Below are 21,920 nucleotides of genomic sequence, written 5' to 3' on the forward strand. Positions count from 1 at the left end.
GGCTTCCTCAGGGAGCCCCACCCTGTGGGTGAGGTGGGGACTCCTCCCTCATGGGCCTACCTGCGAGAGGTTGGTGGTGGCAGTGGTCCCCAGGAGCTGGCCCTGATCTGCAATGAGGTAAGCCAGGTGCTTGCGACGCTGCGTCTCCACGGCCACATCCGTGAGGGAGCCGGCCAGCCGCATGGCCTCCCCCAGCAGCAGCTCCGCGTCCTCAATCTGTGAAGGTATGTCTGACAGTGTGTTGAAGATGGAGGCCGAGTTCTCCGACTGGATCAGCTCCTCTTCCTGGGCCATGCAAGGGAAGGAGGAGGGGAGGGGCCGTCACTGCCAGATGCCAGGCCTGCAAGTGGCCCCAGTGACCTTCCTGGATAACCAAGCTGACACAAGGACTTCCGGGCCCTGGGGGACCGACCCCACCACATCGTGGGCCTCCCAGGAGGGGCCAGTGGTCAGGCCACATGATGCTGAAGGCGAAACCCCACGGCAGCCCCCCAGAGGAGGGGCCCCGGGCAGGACAGGGCTCCAGCAGCACCTTGAGCCGCAGCATGCCCAGCGTGGTCTGGAAGAGCACCAGGGAGCCCTCGTAGAAAAACAGGTCCCAGAGGCGCAGCAGCACCCTGATGTGCACCACGCTGGCGAAGGCCGTGAGGAACCAGTGCAGTGTGATCAGGGACAGCTCTGTGGACACAGACCAAAGCCTCTGTGTCCTCCGTGGCTGGAACCAGGGACAGCCAGCATGGGGCAGCCTGCAGTGGGGGGCATTCCCCAGGTCCACAAGCTGGGGCGAAAGGGGAGGGTTGCTCCCAAAAAGCAGCAAGTGGCCTTGCCTGCTCCAAGAGGAAGGGCGACAGGCTGTCGGGGAACATCAGAGCACAAGAGCACCACAAAGACTCCGTGTGCTGCTGTGTTCAGGGCCTGGCCCTTGTCAGGTGAGCTTCTTTCTTCCTCCCAACACGGCCAGCTACCCGGTCCCCCTGCCGGCCGGGTCCGGAGGCCTCAGATCTGCAGCGTCTGAGCCACAGTCACAGGACCCCTGACTCCAAAGAAGAGGGTGGGTACGGGCCCCTCACCAATGTCGTGCTCCTGGAGCAGTTTGTCCAAGCGGGGCAGGTACTGCACGATGAGATGGCGCAGGACCCGCTGGTCAGTCTGGACGCCCAGCAGAGTGGTGCTGAAGTAGGACGCAGGGAGCAGGTCCTCGGTGATGGCACACATCATCCAGAAAGCGTCCTCCTCCTCCAGGAACAGAAGGAGGCAGGCAGCCACCTGGCCAGAGCAGGAGGACAAGGGGCTTGTACCCAGGTCTCCATGTGAATTAGAAGAGGTCCCCGCCCCCGCCCCGGAGGTCACCTCCCAGATGCGTGCTCTTCTCGGGTGGAACCAACGCATGTGGCAGCCCCAGCCCGCTGTAGGGTTTCAGCCCCTAGCCCCACCGCCCATCCTACTGCCCTGGATGGCACTGTTCACCTGCAGGGGCCTGGCGAACACCCCTGGGGACACCCCCTGGCCCTTCTGGGCTGTGCTCACCATGCCGGTGCCCTGGCAGTAGCCGATCTCTGGGTAGAGCCAGGCCAGGGCTCGGAGAACCCTGCGCAGGCGGGGCACCCCAATGCTGCTCACGTTGGCGAAGCAGGCGTTGCTGGGCATGGTGCGGAGCAGGTCCTTCTCAATCTGCCAGCGGCCCACCCACAAAGAGCCCCTGTGAGACGCAGCTGCACGCCTGGAGGCGCACACCGCCCTCCACGCTGGAGACATCTAAGGCACCCCTGTGAGGGAAGCTGGGGAGCCCCTGTGTGGAACAAACCCCAGGCAGGCCTTTCACCCAGGAATGAGGATTCCTAAACTCTGGGTCCGAGTTGACCTGTCTTCAGGATTAGAGCTCGGCTAGTGTGTAGCGGATGCCACCAGATTCACCAGGGGTCACTTAGGAAAAGAAAATTCCAGCTCCCTGGGCCTCAAACCAGAGCTACAGAATTTATGATCTCTGGAATGAGGCCTGGAAATGGGTATTTTAAATGTCCAGGTGATCCTCATGTACACCCAGGGCTGGTCTTTTTGACAATTGTCCCTGCTGCCTACAGAGGACCCAGAAAGTGCAGGCGTGATCCAGACACGTGTGAGTGGAAGGGAGCCCTGTGAGGGCAGCAGCTGCCTGCTCTCCCGGGCCACCCCCCGCAAGAGACCGACAAGGGCAGGTTCCGATAACCCCAGGCAGCTCACCGCCTTCCTGCAGGCCCACACAGTTTCTGACCAGAAAGTTCTTTCTGAGGGTCCCCTGGTGCTGGCCCAGCCTCACCTGTTTGGCAGCAATGGTCTCGTCATTGGAGCTGTTCTTCACCATCTCTCGGTAGGACAGCTCGGAGCTCCGCTTCTTCTGCAGAGCCCCAGAGAGCCGCATCCACAGCTGCAGCGGGAGGCGGCATGAGCTTCCGCGGGACGTCTGCGCGCCCCCACCCCCCGCTTCCCCGCTGCGGGCCCTCGGCGGGTCCCTCCCTGCTTCACCTGCGGCCTCATGCTGTGTGGGATGCCGGCCAGCACCAGGGAGCGAAGCTTCTCCGAGCGGGGCAGAGACACGGCGATCTTGTCCCAGGTGAGGTCCCCCACGTCGTGGTTGTGGGTGAACTCCAGGTGGGCCTGCCACCGCAGCCTCTGCGGGGGGTCCTCCAAAAGAGCCGCCCCCGGCAGCTTGCTGGGACTGGGGTCCGCGCCATCTGCCAGGAAAGAGCCGGGAGAGGCAGCGGTGAGCAGGGGCGGGCTGTGGCCTTTGCGTCCAGTGCCCAGGTCTCCCCACTGAGATCCAGAGCCACGTTTCCGACAGCGTCCCCTGGCTCCAGCCGCACGTCCCACAGGCAGACCAATGAGTGAACGCAAGCTCCTGAGTTTCGGCCCCAAACCTGGCCGGCCCGGTCCCTCCCAGGTCCGCAGACCCACCTCCATCTCCAGCTGCTCGCGCTGCGAGCTCCGAAGCACCCCCGGCTCCTCCTCCGCTTTCCCCCGCGTTCGTCCCCCAGAAAAGTCCTGTTGGCAGATTCTCACTGCTCTTCCCACCTCCCACTACAGCCCCTGACGAAGCCATCAGCTTCCACCGGGGTCACCGTCCAGCCTTCTCACCCTCGTTCGCACCCGTGCCCTGAAGGCGTTCGGCCGGCAGGAAGCGCTCGCGCTCAGACACAGCCCGGCGTCCCCGGCTCACGGACGAGAGGCCGCACGATCCACCACCGCGTGCTCTCAGCCCGGCCCTCCGTCTGCCACCGGCTCTCCCCTCACTGCCCGGGCCCCAGCTGTGCCTCGCCAAACCCACTCCCACCCCAGGGCCTGGGCATGGGTTATTCTCCTCCCCCAGCTGTGCTCCCCGCCGCGCTTCGTCCTAGTCTCCGTCCAGTGTCTCCCGGGAGAGGCCTTCCCTTCTATCCCCTCGCACACAAGCCACCCCCTCTTCTGCACAGCCCCCGGTTTCGTCACGGCCCTTGCTGCCGGCATGTATCTGTTCACTGCCCGGGAATTCCAGAAGACCAAGACCACTTTAAGGTTTGTTCGAGGCACGGGGGATGCAGCAGGGCAGAGCGGACAACCCGCAGGCGGTCCCCGAAGTGCTGGCACGAACACGGCCCAGAGCTCCGGCGCCCACCAGGCGGCCTCAGAGCGCGTTAGCCTCCCACGTCCTCACTCGTCCGAAAGCCACGCCCTCAGCCTCAACTTCGCCAAACTTCACCTTCAGTGAATTTATATGCAGTAAAATGCACAAATTTTAACTGTACGCTCTGGTGAGTATCAGTAAATAAATGTCTAAATGTCGTCCCCATCAAGATAGAGAATATTTCCATTATGCCAGAGAGTTCCCTGTGTTTCTCACAGGCCCAGCTTTTTAACTTCCAAGTACCCGCCTGCAAACCAAAGATTAAGGAAAACTTCTGTCAGAACTGGAATATGCGTGACCTGAAGAGGACCAGTTTCAGCCCACTGGAATCTTCTAGTCATAGTTGTATCCCGGTGACGGGCTGTCCTGGGTTCTAGCAGGCAGCCTTCCTGACAGCCCGTGTGGAAACCAGCAGGTGTATTTAGAGTAGAAAACAACGGAAATGGCCTGGAGGCCCACTCAGAGCAGAGTGGTTACAAAACATTATGATCAATGCATTGTAATGGCATATTATGCAGCCACTGAAAACTAAGCTTTTAAAGAGGTCTTAACTGACAGAAGAGATGCTCATGGTAAATAACATTAAGAGACAGAAGAGCTGTAGAAAGACATGTAGATAACATGTTATGAGAAGTACACACACACCTGCGTGCGCGCGTGCGCGCACACAACCACACACACACACAGAGCCAAGAAAGGAACAAAGTGAAATGTCTGCAGTTATCTTTAGGTTATGGGATAATGGGTTAATTTGTTTTAATCTTTATTCTTTTCTGTATTTTTCAACTTCACTACAATAAAACTATTGCTATTATTGTCCTATGAAGATCAATAAAATTTACCTAATTCGGTAGATCAATAAAATTTACCTAAATTCGGAGGCTTCCATACATTTAGAGCTGCTCTGAGGGGGATACTGTTAGGTCAGTTCAGGAGCAGATGAGACCCCCAGAGCCCAGGTCGCAGCGGCACGAGGCAGAGTCACCAGAGTCCTCCCCACGGAGAGCAGCAGGATTACAGACCAGGGGTTCCATCTTACCTTCCTTGTCCATGCGGAAACCGAACTCATCGTAGCAGAACTCTGGCTGTTCCACTGACTCTTCCTTCTAGAAGCAGGATTAGGAAGAGTCAGTTGTGTGGCCACCAGTCCGGGACCAGAGATTCTGGAAGGTGCCCCCCACACTGATGCCTGCTGAAATCCCACCAGCTTTCAAGACTCAGATCAAAGGCTACACCTTCCTTGAAGCCTCTGGGTCATCACTCAGCTGCAGGGGCCGCCACCTCCTCAGACTGGCCCAGCATTTTCCTTGCTATCCTCAGAGGTCAAAGATAATAAGATCAAGGTAAGAAAGAGGAGATTTTATGCATCTCTGTGTCTCAATAATATAATGAGCACACAGTGCCTAATACTTTTCCTCCAACCTAATGACTAATTCCCAGAAGACATGAAGCTAAGATGCCATCTCTGATGGTCGCTTCTGAGCCCAAGTGAACACAGTGGGGTGGCTACCCCCTACCCTCCCAGGAAGCCTAAAGCAGTGGGTTCCCTTTGGTGCCACAGCCTGGGCACAGAGCTGTACCTGCGTATACTTGGCCAAGATCTCCTGGGGCCACATGCTCGGAGTCAGGGCTGAGAAGGGGCCACTGGCAGAAGGTATGTGGTTTCCTAAAATCAAGGAGGATCAGGAATAGGAAATTGAACAAATGCAGGGCATTCAGGGGGAAAATTCAAGGTGGGACATCCCCCACTAACCCCCAACAAGGGCCTCAGCAGAAAAGGGACTACTCCATTGAAAGTGGGGTGGATGGGGGAGGGGAAGACACCTAAAAATAAGCAACTTTCTGGAAAAGAAAAAAAGGAGCATGTTACAAAACATAACCAAATTTCATCTCCTTGCTTCTTCTCCCCCCAAGTGTGAGGATTTGCAGGCTGGAGGGAGGCATTCGGAGAACCTGGAGATCTGAGCCATGAAAAGTTGTGGTGACCCTGATGCCCGGTAGGAGGACCTCCTCCTTTCTTACACTCTCATCCTCAAAGGTCTATCCTGTTTCCACTCCACTGGATGGGCCCTCCAGTTGAGACCCTCCCCTCCTTCTGGACAGCCTCTCACCCATTTCCAGCCCAGGGCCTGCCTCCCACCTGACATTGTGTGGAGAGGTGGGGCAAGTCTTCTGCAAATCCACAATCAGAAGGCTTCCTGGCCTATTATTCTACAGCTGGAAGATTCCTCGGGCTTCATCTGGTCCAGAAATATCTGCCCTGGTAGGAGAGCAGAGGGGAAAGTCATTATAATGCAGCCGCTCTCCTGGGAGTTCTTCCCACCCACTACTCTGATTTTGCTGGCCAAGGGGCAGTGAGAAGGAAAAGTCACACTTGAAATAAACACCTCCTATTCTGAACATTTCGTCTAGGACAGGATACATGAAACACGCTGAAGAAACTATAAAACCAATGTTACCAGCTCCGTGAGCCAAGAGGAGTGCCTGCTCTGTTCATTATTAAAGGAAAGAATTATACACACAGGCTTCCCGATGCCCTAGGCTCAGGCAAATGCTTTTTCAAAAGCAAAGGCAAAACAACCAAACCTCCATGAATAGGTTTTCCGAGCTAGAATGTTTGAGGAACCATTTAGCAGAATACAACTTAGCTTCTGAGTCAGTACCTCGACTTCAGCCCAGCACTGACATTTTCCCTGTCACCAAACCATTCGCTCTACCACATTCTCCGCTAACCTTGTAGCTGGGAAACCAGGAGGCTGTGATCTAATCCAGATCTCTCCTATTACCACTGAAATTCCTGCCTCTGTCCCTTTTTTGTCCTCTCAAAAAATGAGGACTCGACAATAAAAAGACAAAATGGGTGAAAGTTCCACATACACTTTTCTCCAAAGAGATGTAAATGGCCAATGAACAGGTAAAAAGATCATTCATCAGGGAAATGCAAACTGAAACCTCAGTGAGGTGCCATTTCACACCCGCTAGGAAGACTGTGACCAGGAAGACTGTAAGTGTGGGCGAGGACATGGAGAGAGCAGAACACTTACACTGCAGATGCTGCGTGAGATGGAAAATGAGGAAGCTGCTGCTGAGAACAGTCTGGCTGTCTGTCAAAAAGGTAAACACGGAGTTCCCACATGCCCCAGTACTTCCACTCCTGTAGTCACTACCCCAAGAGAAATGAAAGCATGTCCAACCACCCAGAAACTTGGACATGGATGTTCACAGCAGCATTATTCATCATAATCAAAAAGGAGAAACAAGCCAATTGATGAATGGATATACAAAATGTTTGGATCATACACATACAGTGGAAAATTATTTAGCCATAAAAAGGAGCAAAGTACCAGGGGCACCTGGGTGGCTGTTGCTAAGTATCTGCCTTTGGCTCAGAGTCCTGGGATCAAGCCCCACATTGGGCTCCGGGCTCAGAGGGAAGCCTGCTTCTCCTCCCTCTTTTGCTGTGTTTCTGTCAAATAAATAAATAAACTCTTTAAAAAAGAAAAAAGGAGGGAAGTACTGACACATGTGGCTCTGCCAATGAACCCTGAGAACATTACGTCCAGTGAAAGAGGCCACTCACAAGAGGGTGAAGACTGTATGATTCTATTTAAGTGAAATGCCCAAAAGAGGCAAATCCAATGGTAGAAAGTAGGCCAGTGGCTACCAAGGGTTGGGGGAGACAGAATGACCACTAACAGGGTTTCCATTTGGGGAGTGATGAAAAATGTTCTAGAATGGGATGCTGGTGATAGTTGCTTAACAGTATGAAATACGAGAACCACTCAATTGCACACTTTAAATAAAAATGGTGGGGACACCTGGGTGGCTCAGTGGGTTAAGGCGCTGCCTTCGGCTTGGGTCATGATCTCAGGGTCCTGGGATCGAGTCCCGCATCGGGCTCTCTGCTCAGCAGGGAGCCTGTTTCCCTCTCACTCTCTCTGCCTGCCTCTCTGCCTACTTGTGATCTCTGTCAAATAAATAAATAAGATCTTTAAAATAAATAAATAAATAAAATGGTGAATTTTATAGCATGTAAATTATATCTCAATTTTAAAAAAGAAAAAAACATCAATTTGAGGTGTCCTCTAACTCTCTAACTTCTCATTTGTAACCTGCTCCTAGTAGATCTAGAAAGAATCTATTATTACCTGAGCTTCAACAGAAATGTAGTTTCTGGAGCAGTTTCCTCAGCCTTTTCTGAATATTAAGGCTTTTATTCCCAAGTAGGGAATAAAGGCTTGGACTCTGAAAGAAACGAGGGTAGCTGAAATATTTTGGGACAAGCTGCCTTCCAGGTTTGAAACTATGTTCCTCCAGATCCAGACCTCAAGAAATGTCTTCTCCTTCCATTTTTCAGGAGGCTGCTGCTGCTCTGGCCCATAGCAGTGCCTCACCTTCTGCACACCCTCTGCCACAGAATTCTGGTAGACCAGAAGTATCAGATGACTGACAAAGAAGCAAAAAAGAAAAATCAAAGGGAGCTTTGGGAAAACATCACCCTATGGACCCTTAACTTGAGCATATATGTTCATAGTGGGCAGGCGACAAAATCCCTGTTCTCTTTAAAGACACATTTGCAAATCTGGGAGCAAAAGAGTCATCTTGTAGCTCATATGGGCACAGCTCAGGTCGTGACCAACCTCTCCTCCTGCCTCAGACACAACCCAACCATGCCACATTTGGACTAACTGCTCATCAGGGAGGCCTTGCTGCCTAATAGGAGAGCTGCTCTGTGCTGCTTCCAGACAAGAACCACTGACAGCCAGATGGCAGAATCAACTTCCCTAACAGGTTGGCCATCCTAAGCTTGTCTGTTCTGCATAAGGATAATACTGAAAACAGAATGTCTTCCTGGTACCCAGGTGGCTCAGTGGTTAAGTGTCCAACTCTTGATTTTGGCTCAGGTCATGATGTCAGGGTCATGGGACTGAGCCCTGCATGGGGCTCCATGCTCACTGGGGAGTCTGCTTGAGGATTCACGCCCTCTGCCCCTCGCCGCCACTTGCGTGTGTGCATGCACTCTCTAATAAATAAATCTTAATAAAAAGAATGTTTTCCTTCAGTTTAACAGATATGTAGGGCCAGGTTTAAATGAGAATTTCATGCTGGATGGAGCAATTCCTATTTTTACATTAAAGGGAATAAACTAGAAGTTTTAAAATCCCGTCATCATTCAATCCTTATAACACATTTTGAAGTAGGTACCTCTACATTCATTATACAGAAGAAAATAAGAGACACACATACAGTTTTCCAAATAAACTCCAACCATGTACCCTCCTACAAAACCATGCCACCTCTCTATCCTGCCTGGTGAACAGATGTCACACAGCCACCAGCTAGATCGTCACCAGCGTCCTCCTCATTGACGCCACAGAGGAGGTTTCTTCCGGAGGGACACAGAAACTGTGAAGGAGGCAGGCGTTGCTGACAGTGGAGGAAATGAGCTATCTCTGGTTGTGGAGAACTGAGGGGAACATGAAGACAATTCTCATCTTGGCTTGCCTCCCACTCATTCACTCAGCAAACATGTCCCGAGTGCCACCACAATCCAGGCATGGTTCTAAGGGCTGCGATGCAATGGTGAAAATCAGAAGCCCCAGACATTATATTAGAGAATCAGACAATAAGCATAAAAATAGCTGAGTCAGATCACGATAACTACAGTACAAGAAAAATAAAGAAGGTAAAACTACAGTGTAGAGAAGACCGGGGTTATGTATAATAAAATGGTCAGGAAAAGCCTCTGAGGGTAAGGTTGCATGTGAGCAAAGTCCAAAACAGAAGGAAGGGAGGGATCGAGTCATGTGACCATGGGAGGGAAAAGGGATGCAGGCAGCAGGAATATCAAGCACAAAGCCTTTGAGGCAGGAACATACTTGGGAGGCTGGAACAGCGGCAAGGTGGCCAGTGGACTGGGAATGAGGAAAGCGAGAGCAAACTGGGGTGGGAGACACCGCAGGAGTCACGAAGGACCTGACCACTGTGTGCAGACTTTGGATCTTATTCTCAGTGAGGTGGGCATCACAGCAGGGTTCTGAGCAGAGGTGAACCTGAATAAGACTTGGGTTTTAAAAGCTCTCTGGCTGCTGTGCAGAGAAGGCTGCAAACAGGAGGCTTGCCTGTGTCGCTGGTGGGAATGACACTGGCTTTGCTCTGATGGGACGAGCAAGAGATGGTCGGATTCTAGGTCTGTTTTAAAGAGTCTTTGCAACAATATATATTTTCCACATCTCCCACCGACTGCTCTGAGTCTCCAAGTTCCCAGCAGGAGCCGGACATGATATTGCTAAGCTGGGCGGGCAGGTTTTTCCAGCCTCTGGTTGCTATGGAAACCTTCCTGAAAGCAGCCATCTGGAAGCCAAAAAAACCGGATAAGAAGTTAGCCACGTCACCAGTGGCCCTGTTGTTGTCACAAAGGTACTGAGAGGCAAACTTCTGAAAACCAGGATAAATGGCAAGCAACTTTGAGGTGCTACAGAAGGAATTTTTTAAATTAAATTTACATGCTTAAAGGCATCTTTTTACTCTGCCTCCAGTATATTTCTCCCTAGTCTGCCAATCTTACGATTTCCTGTAAGACAAATTTTGCTCACAAAGCAAAGACTGTCAGATATCACTGTAAATCTGTGTGTGTTGACAAGGGGTGCTCACTCTTGATACAGATCAAGGAGATTTTATACTTCATCCACTCTTGACCTACTATTTTAATTTTCTTGACAGTAATTCAGGGTTGCTATAAGTATTCTAAATGGCTGAGATCCTAAAGACTATTTTTCTCTGTAAGAAAACGAAAGGACACAGAAAAACTATTGATAAAAACTAACTGGGAGAAAGAAGTGCAAGGCCAGGAAAGTCCCAAGAAAGGCTTGAGTAAGATAATAATGGAACTACTATAAATGCTTTAAAAATTAAAATCTTGGGGCACGTGGGTGCCCCCGTTGGTTAAGTGTCCAACTTTTGATCTCAGGCAGGGCTGTGAGTTCAAGCCCTGACTTGGGCTCCATGCTGGATGTGGAGCCTACTTTAAAAAAAAAATTAAAATCTTAAAGACCTAAATATGATATCTGAAACCATTAAACTCCTAGAAGAATACATAGGCAGTAATTTCTTTGAAATTGGCTTTTGCGGGGAGCCTGGGTGGCTCAGTGGGTTAAGGCCTCTGCCTTCAGCTCAGGTCATGATCCCAGGGTCCTGGGATCGAGCCCTGCATCAGGCTCTCTGCTCGGCAGGGAGCCTACTTCCTCCTCTCTCTGCCTGCCTCTCTGCCTACTTGTGATCTCTGTCAAATAAATAAATAAAATCTTAAAAAAAGAAAGAAAGAAAGAAAGAAAGAAATTGGCCTTTGCAACATTTTTGTAGATAGGTCCCCTGAGGCAAGGGAAAAAAGCAAAAATAGAAATATTGGGACTATACAAAATAAAAAACTTCTGGGCAAGGTAAGAAACCATCAACAAAAAGAAAACAACCAGTTAAATGGGAGCAGACATCTGCAAATAATATATTTGATAAAGGGTTAGTATCCAAATTATACAAGTAACTTACACAACTCGACACCAAAAAAACCAAATAATTTGATTAAAAAATGGGCAGAGGACCTGAACAGTTTTCCAAAGACAACATACAGATGGTCAACAGACAAACAAAAAGAGGTTCCACATCACTCATCATCAGGGAAATGCAAATCAAAACCACAATGAAATATCACCTTATATCGGTCCGAACAGGCAGAATAAAAAAGGCAAGAGAAACAACTGTTGATGAGGATGCAGGGAAAAGGGATCCTTGTGCAGTGTTGGTATGAATGCAAATTGGTGTAGTCACCATGGAAAACAGTATGGAAGTTCCTCAAAAAGTTACAAATAGAAATACTATATAATCCACTAATTACACTATTGGGTATTTATCCATTAAAAAGAAATCTCAATTGAAAAGATATATGCACCCCTATATTTACTGCATTATTTACAACTGCCAAGATAGGGAAGAAACCCAGCTGTCCATTGATAGATGAATGGATAAAGACAACATACTCTTCACCCACAGAGACACATGCACACACACAAACACAAATGGAATACTACTCAGCCATAAAAAGGATGAGATCTTGCCACTTATGTCAGCATGGATGGACCTGGAGAATATTATGCTAAGTGAAATAAACCAGAGAAAGACAAATACATGATTTCACCTTTATGAAGATTCCAAAAAATAAAACAAGAAAACAAACAGAAAGCAAAAATAGACCTGTAAATACAGAGGACAAATTAATGGTTGCAGAGGTAAAGGGGGTTGGGGGGGGTGGGCAAAACGGGGGAAGAGCAGTGGGAGATACAAGCCTTCTGTGCCTGGAGTTTTCTTTGTGGAAGGGTTTCCAAAAATAACTTATTTAATAGAGTTAAGGCAATCCAGACTGTCTTTTTCTTCTTGAGTTTTGGTAGTTTGTGCACTTACAAGGAATTTGTCCATTATCTAAGTTGTTGGATGTATTGGTGAATTTAATGCAAAGTAGGCAAAGAACAAACAAAAAAAAATCATAGGTAACAAAGATAACAGAAATTAGGTAAGTGGAAACAGAAATCTAGAGGAAAAACCAATGAAACCAAATTCTGCTCCTTTGAGAAGATCAATAAAGTCTATAAACCTCTGACAGTGAACCAGAAAAAAAGTGAGAAGACACCGATTATCAAAATCAGGAATGAAAGAGGATATATCACTACAGATCCTAGAGGTTGTCATATATATATATCTTCATTTGTGCTTGTACATATATGAATGCTTCCATCACCAAAGGGGCTGACCCCCCGTGGGTCTCTAGGCCTCAAATTCAATACATCTAAGAAGGGACTCGTTAGGCCATTTTGGGAAAAGTGCTCATGCCTGGTCTTTCATGTTTGGCAGTGGCTGTTGAGTATTAATGATTGGTCCAGTTCAAGTCTGCTTTCACCCAGAACCAAACGACTAGGCTCAGAGAAATGAAGTCATGTAAATGTAAATAGCTTCCTAGAATTATGTAGTCAGAAAGAGTAAGTAAAGGAAGCAGTCTCAAAAAGTGTGGGCTCAGTGTGGTAGGGAGACTGCTGTTTTCCACACACCCAGAAGAAGGGAGAATATGGGGTAAATCAAACACCAGTTAGTGATTACCTATAAATTTGACTTTTATTTACTTTTTTTTTTCATTCGCTGATGTTCATTCATTCATCTAATGTATCTAACACATGCTTATTGAGAGACTTCTGAGTGCCAGGGTTGTGGAGGGAAACAAGATGCAGTCTAGTCATGTGGTGTCAGTTGGCCAAAAAAGAAAAAGGGATAAAAATGCTAAGAGGGAGCCCCTGGGTGGCCCGGTGAGTTAAGGCCTCTGCCTTCGGCTCAGATCGTGATCCCAGGGTCCTGGGATCAAGCCCCGCATCATGCTCTCTGCTTGGTGGGGAGCCTGCTCCCCCCCCCCCGCCTGCCTCTCCGCCTACTTATGCTCTCTGTCAAATAAATAAATAAAATCTTTTTTAAAAAAAAAAAGTAAAAAAAAATGCTAAGAGGTAAGTCTGTGATAGACTTAATTCACAATACTTTATAGGAACATATGGAGAAAACCCCAACTCAAGGCAGGGAAGAATCATGAAGGTATATTAGGTATCTCTGATGCATAACAAATTACTCTAAAGCTTAGTGGCTTAATACAGAAATAATCATTTACTATCTCTTATTGGTTTCTATGGGTCAGAAATTCAGGAGCATCTCAGTAGAGAGATTCTGGTTCATGAAAGAGGAGAATCTCTCCTGACATTACTGTTAGATGTTGGCTGAGCCTACAGTCATCTGAAGGCTTGAGATTAAGGGATCTACTTTCTTTCTTTTTTTTTTTTTGTAAGTTTTTTTTTTTTAAAGACTTTATTTATTTGACAGACACAGATCATAAGTAGGCAGAAAGGCAGGCAGAGAGAGAGGGAGAAGCAGGCTCCCTGATGAGCAGAGAGCCTGATGCGGGGCTCAATCCCAGGACCCTGGGATCATGACCTGAGCCAAAAGCAGAGGCTTTAACCCACTGAGCCAGCCAGGCGCCCCAGGGATCTACTTTCAAGGTGGTTCACTGAAGTGGCTTGCAAAGTTGGTGCCCCTTCATGGGGCCCCTTGAGTGTCCTTACAGCTTGGCAGCTGACTTTCCTCCAGAGCAAGTGATTCAAGAGACGATGGAAGCTGCAATGCAATTTATGGCCTGTCCTTGAAAGTTACACATGGTCACTACTGCCATAATTGGTCACAGAGGTTAACTGTGGCTCATTATGGAGAGGGCCTACACAAGGGTGTAAATACTAGGAGGTAGAAACATTTGGTGCCATCTTGGAGGCTGGCTACTATAAAAGGCTTCTTTCTATGACAAGGTGTTACTTTGAGTCAGTATGAACAGGAATCTACCTGACAGATAAGGAGAAGACCATTAGAGACTAAAGAATGGAGACATTTGGGCAGCTGATAGGAGTAGGCCAAGCTGATTCCAAAATTTAAATGAATAAGCAAAGGAATCAGAGTACTCAAAATAATTTTGAAAAAGCAGAAAGTTGGAGAACTCACACTACCTGATTTCAATATTTACTATAAAGCTATAGTACATTGTGGTATTGGCATAACGACAGACATATAGAATAATGGAAGAGAATAAGCAGTACAGAAATAGATCCATACATATGGCCAATTAATGTTATGGGTTGAACTGTGTTCCCAAAAAAGATATGTTGATGTCCCAATCCCCAGTACCTCAGAATGTGACCTTATTTGGAAATTGGGTCTTTATAATTTAACCAACTTAAGATGACATCATTAAGGTAAGCCCTTAATTCAATATGACTATTGTCCTTATAAAAAGGGGAAATTTGGACATAGACATATACAGAGGAAAGACAGTGGGAAGAGATACAGGGAGAATACTGTGTGAAGAAGAGACTGGAACTACACTGTAACGAGCCAAGGAATATGTGGGGCTAGCAGAAGCTGGAAACAGCAGGGAAAGATCCTTTCAGAGTGAGCAAGGCCCTGATGACACCTTGATTTCAGACTTCTGCCTTCTAAAACTGTGAGATAATATTATTGTCATTCTGAATCACTCATCTGTGACACTTTATTATGGTAGCCCCAGAAATGATTACAATTAATTTTCAGCAAAAATATAAATATATATATAATATAAATATATATAAATTTATAAATTAATATTTATAAGTATATATAAACATAAATAAATATAAATATAAAGACAATACAATGGAGAAAGGATAGTCTTTTCAACAAATGGTCCTAGAAGAACTGGATAGCCATTGGTAAAAAAAAAATTTACCGGGGCGCCTGGGTGGCTCAGTGGGTTAAAGCCTCTGCCTTCAGCTCAGGTCATGATCCCAGGGTCCTGGGATCGAGCCCCGCATCGGGCTCTCTGCTCCGCAGACAGCCTGCTTCCTCCACTCTCTCTCTCTCTGCCTGCTTCTCTGCCTGCTTGTGATCTCTATCTTTCAAATAAATAAATAAAATTAAAAAAAAAAAAATTTACCTTACTCCATACCTCACACTATATACAAAAAATTAAATGGATTTTTTAATCCATTTAATCTCAAAATGGATCACAGGCCTAAATGTAAAACCTAACATTAAAACTTTATTTTTTAGGGGCGCCTGGGTGGCTCAGTGGTTTGGGCTGCTGCCTTCGGCTCGGGTCATGATCTCAGGGTCCTGGGATCGAGCCCCGCATCCGGCTCCCTGCTCCGCAGGAAGCCTGCTTCCCTCTCTCTCTCTCTCTCTGCCTGCCTCTCTGCCTACTTGTGATCTCTGTCTGTCAAATAAATAAATAAAATCTTTAAAAAAAAAAAAAACTTTATTATTTATTTATTTATTTATTTATTTTAGAGAGAAAGAGACAGAGAGAGAGTGTAGGGTGGAGGGGCAGACAGAGGTTCAAGCAGACTCTGCCCTGAGAATGGAGTCCAATGTGGAGCTTGATTTCCCCACCATAAGATCATGACCAGAGCTGAAACCAAGAGTCAGACGCTCAACCAACTGTGCCACCCAGGCACGCATATACATACATACACACACACACACACACATTTTTTTTTTTTTTTAAAGATTTTATTTATTTATTTGACAGAGAGAGATCATAAGTAGACGGAGAGGCAGGCAGAGAGAGAGAGAGAGGCAAGCAGGCTCCCTGCTGAGCAGAGAGCCCGATGCGGGACTTGATCCCAGGACCCTGAGATCATGACGTGAGCCGAAGGCAGCGGCCTAACCCACTGAGCCACCCAGGCGCCCCTTTTTTTTTTTTAAAGTAAGCTCTAAGCCCAATGTAGGGCTCAAACTCATGACCCTGAAATGAGGCATTGCATACTCTATGGACTGAGCCAGCCAGGTGCTCTAAACACTAAAACTTCTAGGAGAAAACAGGAAAAAATGTTTGTGACATTGGTTAGGCAAAGATTCCTTAGATTTTAAACTAAAAGCAAGACTTATACACACACAAAAAGATTAATTTGACTTTATTAAATCAAAGCCACAGATGGTAAATATGTTCAAATCAGATATCTGGTAAGGGACATGAATCCAGAATATTAGGAATTCTCAAAACTCAGTAAGAAAAAAAAAAATTTAAAAAGGTAGGGGTGGGGTGCCTGGGTGGCTCAGTGGGTTAAAGCCTCTGCCTTCAGCTCAGGTCATGATCTCAGGGTCCTGGGATCGAGCCCTGCATCGGGCTCTCTGCTCGGCAGGGAGCCTGCTTCCTCCCTCTCTCTCTGCCTGCCTCTCTGCCTACTTGTGATCTCTGTCTGTCAAATAAATAAATAAAATCTTTAAAAAAAAAAAAAGGTAGGGGTGAAGATTCAAATAGAAACATTTTCAGGGGTGCTTGGCAGGCTCTGTAGGAAGAGCACAAGACTCTTGATCTCCAGGTTGTGAGTTTGAGCCCCACAATGGGTGTAGAGATTATTTAAATGAATAGACAGATAAAAGAAACATTTTCAAATTAGATATACAGATGACAAGTATGCAGACAAATACTCAACATTATTAGTCACTAGGGAAATGCGAATTAAAACCACAATTAGATATTACCACACAAATATTAAACAGTTAAAATAAAAAACCAAACACTACCATCAACAATATCAAATGCTGACGATGATGCAGAGCAACTAGAACTCTCCTACAGTGCTGGTGGGAATGCAAAATGGCACAGCAATTTTGGAAGAAAGTTTGGAAGTTTCTTATAAAGTTAAACATAACTTAGATAACCCAGCAATCCTACTCCTAGGTATATTTGAGTGAAATGAAAACTTTAGCTTCCCAAAATCTTGCATGTAGGGGTGCCTGGGTGGCTCAATCTTAAGCATCTGCCTTCAGCTCAGGTCATGAGCCCAGGGTCCTGGGATCAAGCCCCACATTGGGCTCCCTGCTCAGCGGGAAGCATGCTTTTCCCTCTCCCACTCCCCTTCCTTGTGCTCCTTTCCTCACTGTCAAATAAATAAAATCTTTTTTAAAAAAATCTGTATGTAAATGTTTGCAGCAGCTTTATCCATAATTGTCAAAATCTGAAAACAACCCAATGTCCTTTAACTGGTAAACAGATAAAGAACTGTGATACATTCATATAATGGATTGATCAGTAAACAAACAAAAAAACAAAGAAACTACTACTGACACACTCAACAACAGAGATGAATTTCAAATGTATTAGGCTAAAGAAAAGAAGCCAGGGGCGCCTGGGTGGTTCAGTGGGTTAAGCCTCTGCCTTGGGCTCAGGTCGTGGCCTCAGGGTCCTGGGATTGGGCCCTGCATCGGGCTCTCTGCTCCACAAGCAGGGAGCCTGCTTCTCCATCTCTCTCTGCCTGCCTCTCTGCCTACTGATCTCTCTATGTCGAGTAGATAAAATCTTAATAAAAAAAAGAACTTAAAAATAAAAAAAGAAAAGAAGTCAGACTGAAAAAGATACATACTGCAGGATTCCATCTTTAGGACACCCTGGAAAAAGCAAACAATAGGTAAAGAAAATAGACCAGTAGTTTCTACAGGATGGGAGGAGGAGGAAGAGTTAACTACTTAGCTCTCCAGGGTAATTTGGGGAGGTGAGAGAACTGTTCTACATGTTGACTGTTGGTAATTACATGACTCTCTGTATTTGCCAGAGCTTGCAGAACTGCACACGAAAAGGAGTGAATTTTATCATATGTAAATTATACCTTAACATAAAATTAGAAAAGAAACATCATGCTTAGTGAAAGAAACCAGACACAAGAGTATAAAAATTCCAGTTGTGGGGACTAAGGAAATATGTACACTATTTATTGTCTAACATTAAGTGAAAATATTATAATGCTGCAATGGACACCCAGAAATGTGTAAATCCTTCAGTCATTCACTCCCCAAATATTTCTCCAATACATATTATGTGCTAGGGCAACAATGATTTACAATCTAGAGGGGAAAAAAATCAAACAGAAAACAAACAGATGGAGAAATAAATGAAAACTCCCTAGTGTGGGAGGTACTCTGAATAATACAAAAGGCTGATGTGATATAAAATCCAGGGAAGGAATCTTGGAAGTACTATTTGGGTTGATACCTGACGGACAGGAAAGTAGCCTTGCAAAGATCTAGGAGTGGAGGAAGGAATGGACGGAAGGAATGACAAATCCAAATGCTCTGCTCTGATGTGGGCAAGACCTTAGGGAAATAGGAAAGAGCCCAGTGTAACTGAAACACAACGAACGAGAGGAGCAATAAGAGGAAATGGGAGAGGTAGAGGCACCTAGATCACCAAGGGATTGTAGGTCACGGTAAAGGATTCAGATTTTGAGGACACTGGGAATCCATTCACAAAGGGCCCTAGATGTGACTGTTGTACGGCAAATGGCTTGTAGAGAGACAAGTGTAGGTGCACGGTAACAAGTGAGGAAGGGCAAGGTCCAGGAAACAAGTGATGGGAGCTGTGACAGTGGAGGTAGAGATGAAGAGACGTGAATGGATTCAGGACAGAATCAGAAGAATCAACAAGCCTTGCCACTGGATGGGATATGATGAACAAAGAAAGGAAGCAAGCAAAAGTGAGGCTTAGGTTTCTGGTCTGAATCCTGGGATTATGAGGATGCCCTTATATGGAGGAGGGTGGGCAAAAAAAGGTTTGAGGGAAGAAGGGATTATGAGTTGAGGGATAATGTAAATGTTTCTTAGATATCCAATTGGAGGCAAGAAGTTGGTAACTGGATATAAAAGTGTACATCCCCGTAGAACTGTCAGAACTAAAGAGATGAAGTTTGGGAGTCTTTCGTTCATCTATCCAACCTTTTTTTTTTTTTTTGAGCAACTACCATGTGCCGGACACTGTTCCATGTTCTAGGGAGTAAACAAGTGCTATCACGTAAAGCAAGATAGACAAAATTCTTGCTCCTGTGAACCTGCAGTTTTCTCATCTGTAAAAGGGGATGACAAATGAGAAAAAGTAAATAAATACTTATCACAATACCTGGCACATAGCATGTCTTACTAAATGCCGGCTATTAATATTGGTGACAGAAAACAGACAATAAGTAAATAAGTGAATAAGGTAATTTCAGAGTAATAGTATATACTATGAAGAAAATAACACAGACGAATAGGTTTCAGAGTGACACATAGGGGCAGAAGGGCTACTTTTGATGGGTGGTCAGAGAAGGCCTGAGGAAATGACATTTTATCTGACACCACAGAGATGGTAAGGAACCAGCTCTGCAGAGACCGAGAGGGACAGTCCAAGCAGAAGAAACGGCTTGTGCAAGGGTCTTAAAGAACAACAAGAGTTTATTACACTGGAGAAGTAACAGGCCAGTTGGAGGGAGAGTGATGAGGGGAACATAGCAGACAGCACTGGAGATACAGGAAGGAACTCACCTTCAGGGCCCACTACCCACGGCAAAAATGCTGGATTTTATTTTAATGGAAAGCAACTGGAGATCTTTGAGCAGGGGCATGACATGGTCTGACTTAGGTTTTAAAGAAATCAAAATGGCTGTTGTGTGAAGAATGAACTACAGATGGGTTAAGGATGGAAGGTATTATAGTTGTCCAGGTGAGAGACAGTATCTCCAGCCAAAGTAGGTGAGGCGGTGACAAGTTAAGTAGATTCTGGATATAATCTGGAGGAGCAGAGGTAGATAACAGAAATAAAGAATAAAGAAAGAAATCAGTGATGATCTCTGGGTTTTGTGTAGGTCCTATTAACAAAGATGAGGGAAGACTCGGGGGAGAGCAAGTTTCAGAGTTAGGAATCAAGAGATCTGCTTTGGTCATGCTAAGTTGGGATGCCTATTAGACCTCTAAGTGGAGATGTCATGTAGACAACTGTATATATGAATATAAAGTTCACAGAAATCAGAACTACATCTGGGAATCATTAGGACTAGATGTCATGGCCAAGGAGAGAATGCAGAATAGGGGGCCTAGAACCAAATCTTAGAACATTCTAATACTTAGAAGTTAGGTAGGAAAAGAACAGGAAATAAAATTTGAGGGGTAGCCAGTGTAGTAGAAGGAATACTAGTATTGTGTAGTGCTATAGAAATCAAAAGGAGGGGGCACCTGTGGCTAAGTGGGTTAAAGCCTCTGCCTTTGGCTCAGGTCATGATCCCAGGGTCCTGGGATCAAGTCCCACATTGAGCTCTCTGCTCAGCAGGGAGCCTGCTTTCTCCTCTCTCTCTCTGCCTGCCTCTCTGCCTATTTGTGATCTCTGTCAAATAAATAAATAAAATATTAAAAAAAAAAAAAAGAAATCAAGAGGAGGAGGAAGAAGAGATCATCAGTGCCATGCACGATGTAGAGGTCAAGTGGTATGAAGACAGAGAATGGCTTGCTGGTTCTGCAAGCTGGAGGTTTTTGGTAATCTTGACTAGAGTTTTAAATTTTATTGCTGAAGGTGAAAATCCAACTGGAGTGAGTTGTAGAGAGAACAGAAAAGTGGAGTCATCAGCATAAAGACAGTACATGATTTCACCCATTTAAAATACAATACCTACATGTTGAAGGTACTAATAAAAGCAACATTGCTGGGTTAGGTGGTAGGAGTATGGATGTGGCTTATTGGTCTTGATTTTTAATGTTTTCCTTTTTGAAAAAATACAGAGGTATTGCTTAAAAATAATTTTATCACCTGAAAACTTGTACCTGCACATTCATGGCAACATTATTTGTAACAGCCAAAAGTGTAGATAATCCAAATGTCCATCAGCAAATGCATGGGCAAACAAAATGGATGCATCCATGCAATGGAATACTATTCAACCATAAAAAGAAATGAAGTACTGACTGGTACAGGCTACAACATGAAACTTGAAAACATGCTCAGTGAAATAATCCAGTCACCAGTCACAAAAGACCATGTACTGTATGATTCCATTTATATGAAATGCCCAGTATGGGTAAATCTATAGAGATAGTAAGTAGATTAGTGGTTGCCAGGGGCTGGAGGGAGGGAGTAATGGGGAAGGACTGCTAATGGCTGTGGGTTTTCTTTTGTGGGTGATGAAAATATTCTGGAACTAGACAACAGTGATGGTTGCACACAGAAACTTCTGAACTGGAAACTTTAAAAAGATGACATTTAGGGCACCTGGCTGGCTCAGTAGGTGAAGCATGTGACTCTTGTTCTCAGGGTTTTGAGTTCGAGTTCCATGCTGCACGCAGAAATTACTTAAAAACTAAAATCTTTTTTTTTTTAAGTGACTTTTATGGTGCATGAATCATACCTCAATTTTAAAAATTACAGTTTCGTATAGTGGAACCCTGAGGACTAAGGAAGTGTCCTCCACAAGCTCCGAGGTCTACAAACAGAACCTTGAACTCACAGCAGCTATGTAGATCCTCTGAATCCTGCCTTTCTCTTCCTCCAAAGAAATACTACTTATTACCTCAAATCTCCATCTCTGCAGGATTTAATGTTTACACAAAACCATAAAAAGCAAAAGTGAAAAAAAGGTGCAAACTATTAGAAATAGCTGATCTATAACTGTGAAAAGGAACCCTTTCTCTCTCATTTGTAACTAATACTTTACTAACACAGCTCAGCATGAATTTTACATCTTAGCATTTTAGCAACCTGTGAAGTTAGGAACTGCCTAAGTTGCTAAAAGGTAAAGTCTGTCATCTTTCAACTTAGCAAGTTTCCCCCCAACAATCTAAGTCATCACTGGAAAAACAACTGACAATAGTTTAAAACTCATATTTCCAAGACACCAGGTTTTTGTTGTTTTGTTTTGTTTTGAAGGCTGAACTAAATCCC

General features: G+C 45.9%; 2 protein-coding genes across 7 annotated transcripts in view; one reads left to right on the plus strand and one right to left on the minus strand.

Annotated features, from left to right (window-relative positions):
- The window catches only part of SGSM3 (small G protein signaling modulator 3), a 47,054-nt gene that overhangs the window by 4,353 nt on the left and 20,781 nt on the right, over window positions 1-21,920 (minus strand). For all 6 annotated transcript variants that reach the window (XM_032346186.1, XM_032346188.1, XM_032346185.1 and 3 more), the window contains exons 2-10: window positions 5,778-5,897; window positions 5,218-5,303; window positions 4,677-4,743; window positions 2,503-2,711; window positions 2,297-2,404; window positions 1,528-1,671; window positions 1,071-1,266; window positions 533-678; window positions 61-285 (exon numbers count right to left, since the gene is read on the minus strand). In XM_032346186.1, coding sequence (XP_032202077.1) covers window positions 61-285; window positions 533-678; window positions 1,071-1,266; window positions 1,528-1,671; window positions 2,297-2,404; window positions 2,503-2,711; window positions 4,677-4,743; window positions 5,218-5,303; window positions 5,778-5,784 — 1,188 coding nt within the window. In that variant the 5' untranslated portion in view covers window positions 5,785-5,897. The remainder of the gene's footprint in view (window positions 1-60; window positions 286-532; window positions 679-1,070; window positions 1,267-1,527; window positions 1,672-2,296; window positions 2,405-2,502; window positions 2,712-4,676; window positions 4,744-5,217; window positions 5,304-5,777; window positions 5,898-21,920) is intronic.
- LOC116592736 lies at window positions 2,710-4,686 on the plus strand. The gene is made up of 2 exons (XM_032346192.1): window positions 2,710-2,906; window positions 3,029-4,686. The coding sequence occupies exons 1-2, from the start codon at window positions 2,858-2,860 to the stop codon at window positions 3,649-3,651; spliced, it is 672 nt and encodes a 223-aa protein (XP_032202083.1). The 5' UTR covers window positions 2,710-2,857; the 3' UTR covers window positions 3,652-4,686.

Source organism: Mustela erminea, chromosome 6, assembly GCF_009829155.1.
Source record: "Mustela erminea isolate mMusErm1 chromosome 6, mMusErm1.Pri, whole genome shotgun sequence".
NCBI lineage: Eukaryota > Metazoa > Chordata > Mammalia > Carnivora > Mustelidae > Mustela > Mustela erminea.

What these genes read in the sequence shown, in the direction of transcription:
- LOC116592736 (XM_032346192.1), top strand. Translation starts at nt 2,858, where the DNA reads ATGAGTGAACGCAAGCTCCTGAGTTTCGGCCCCAAACCTGGCCGGCCC. An exon ending in CCCCAAACCTGGCCGGCCCG is followed by an intron (nt 2,907 to 3,028) that starts GTCCCTCCCAGG and finishes TCCTGTTGGCAG; the next exon opens with ATTCTCACTGCTCTTCCCAC.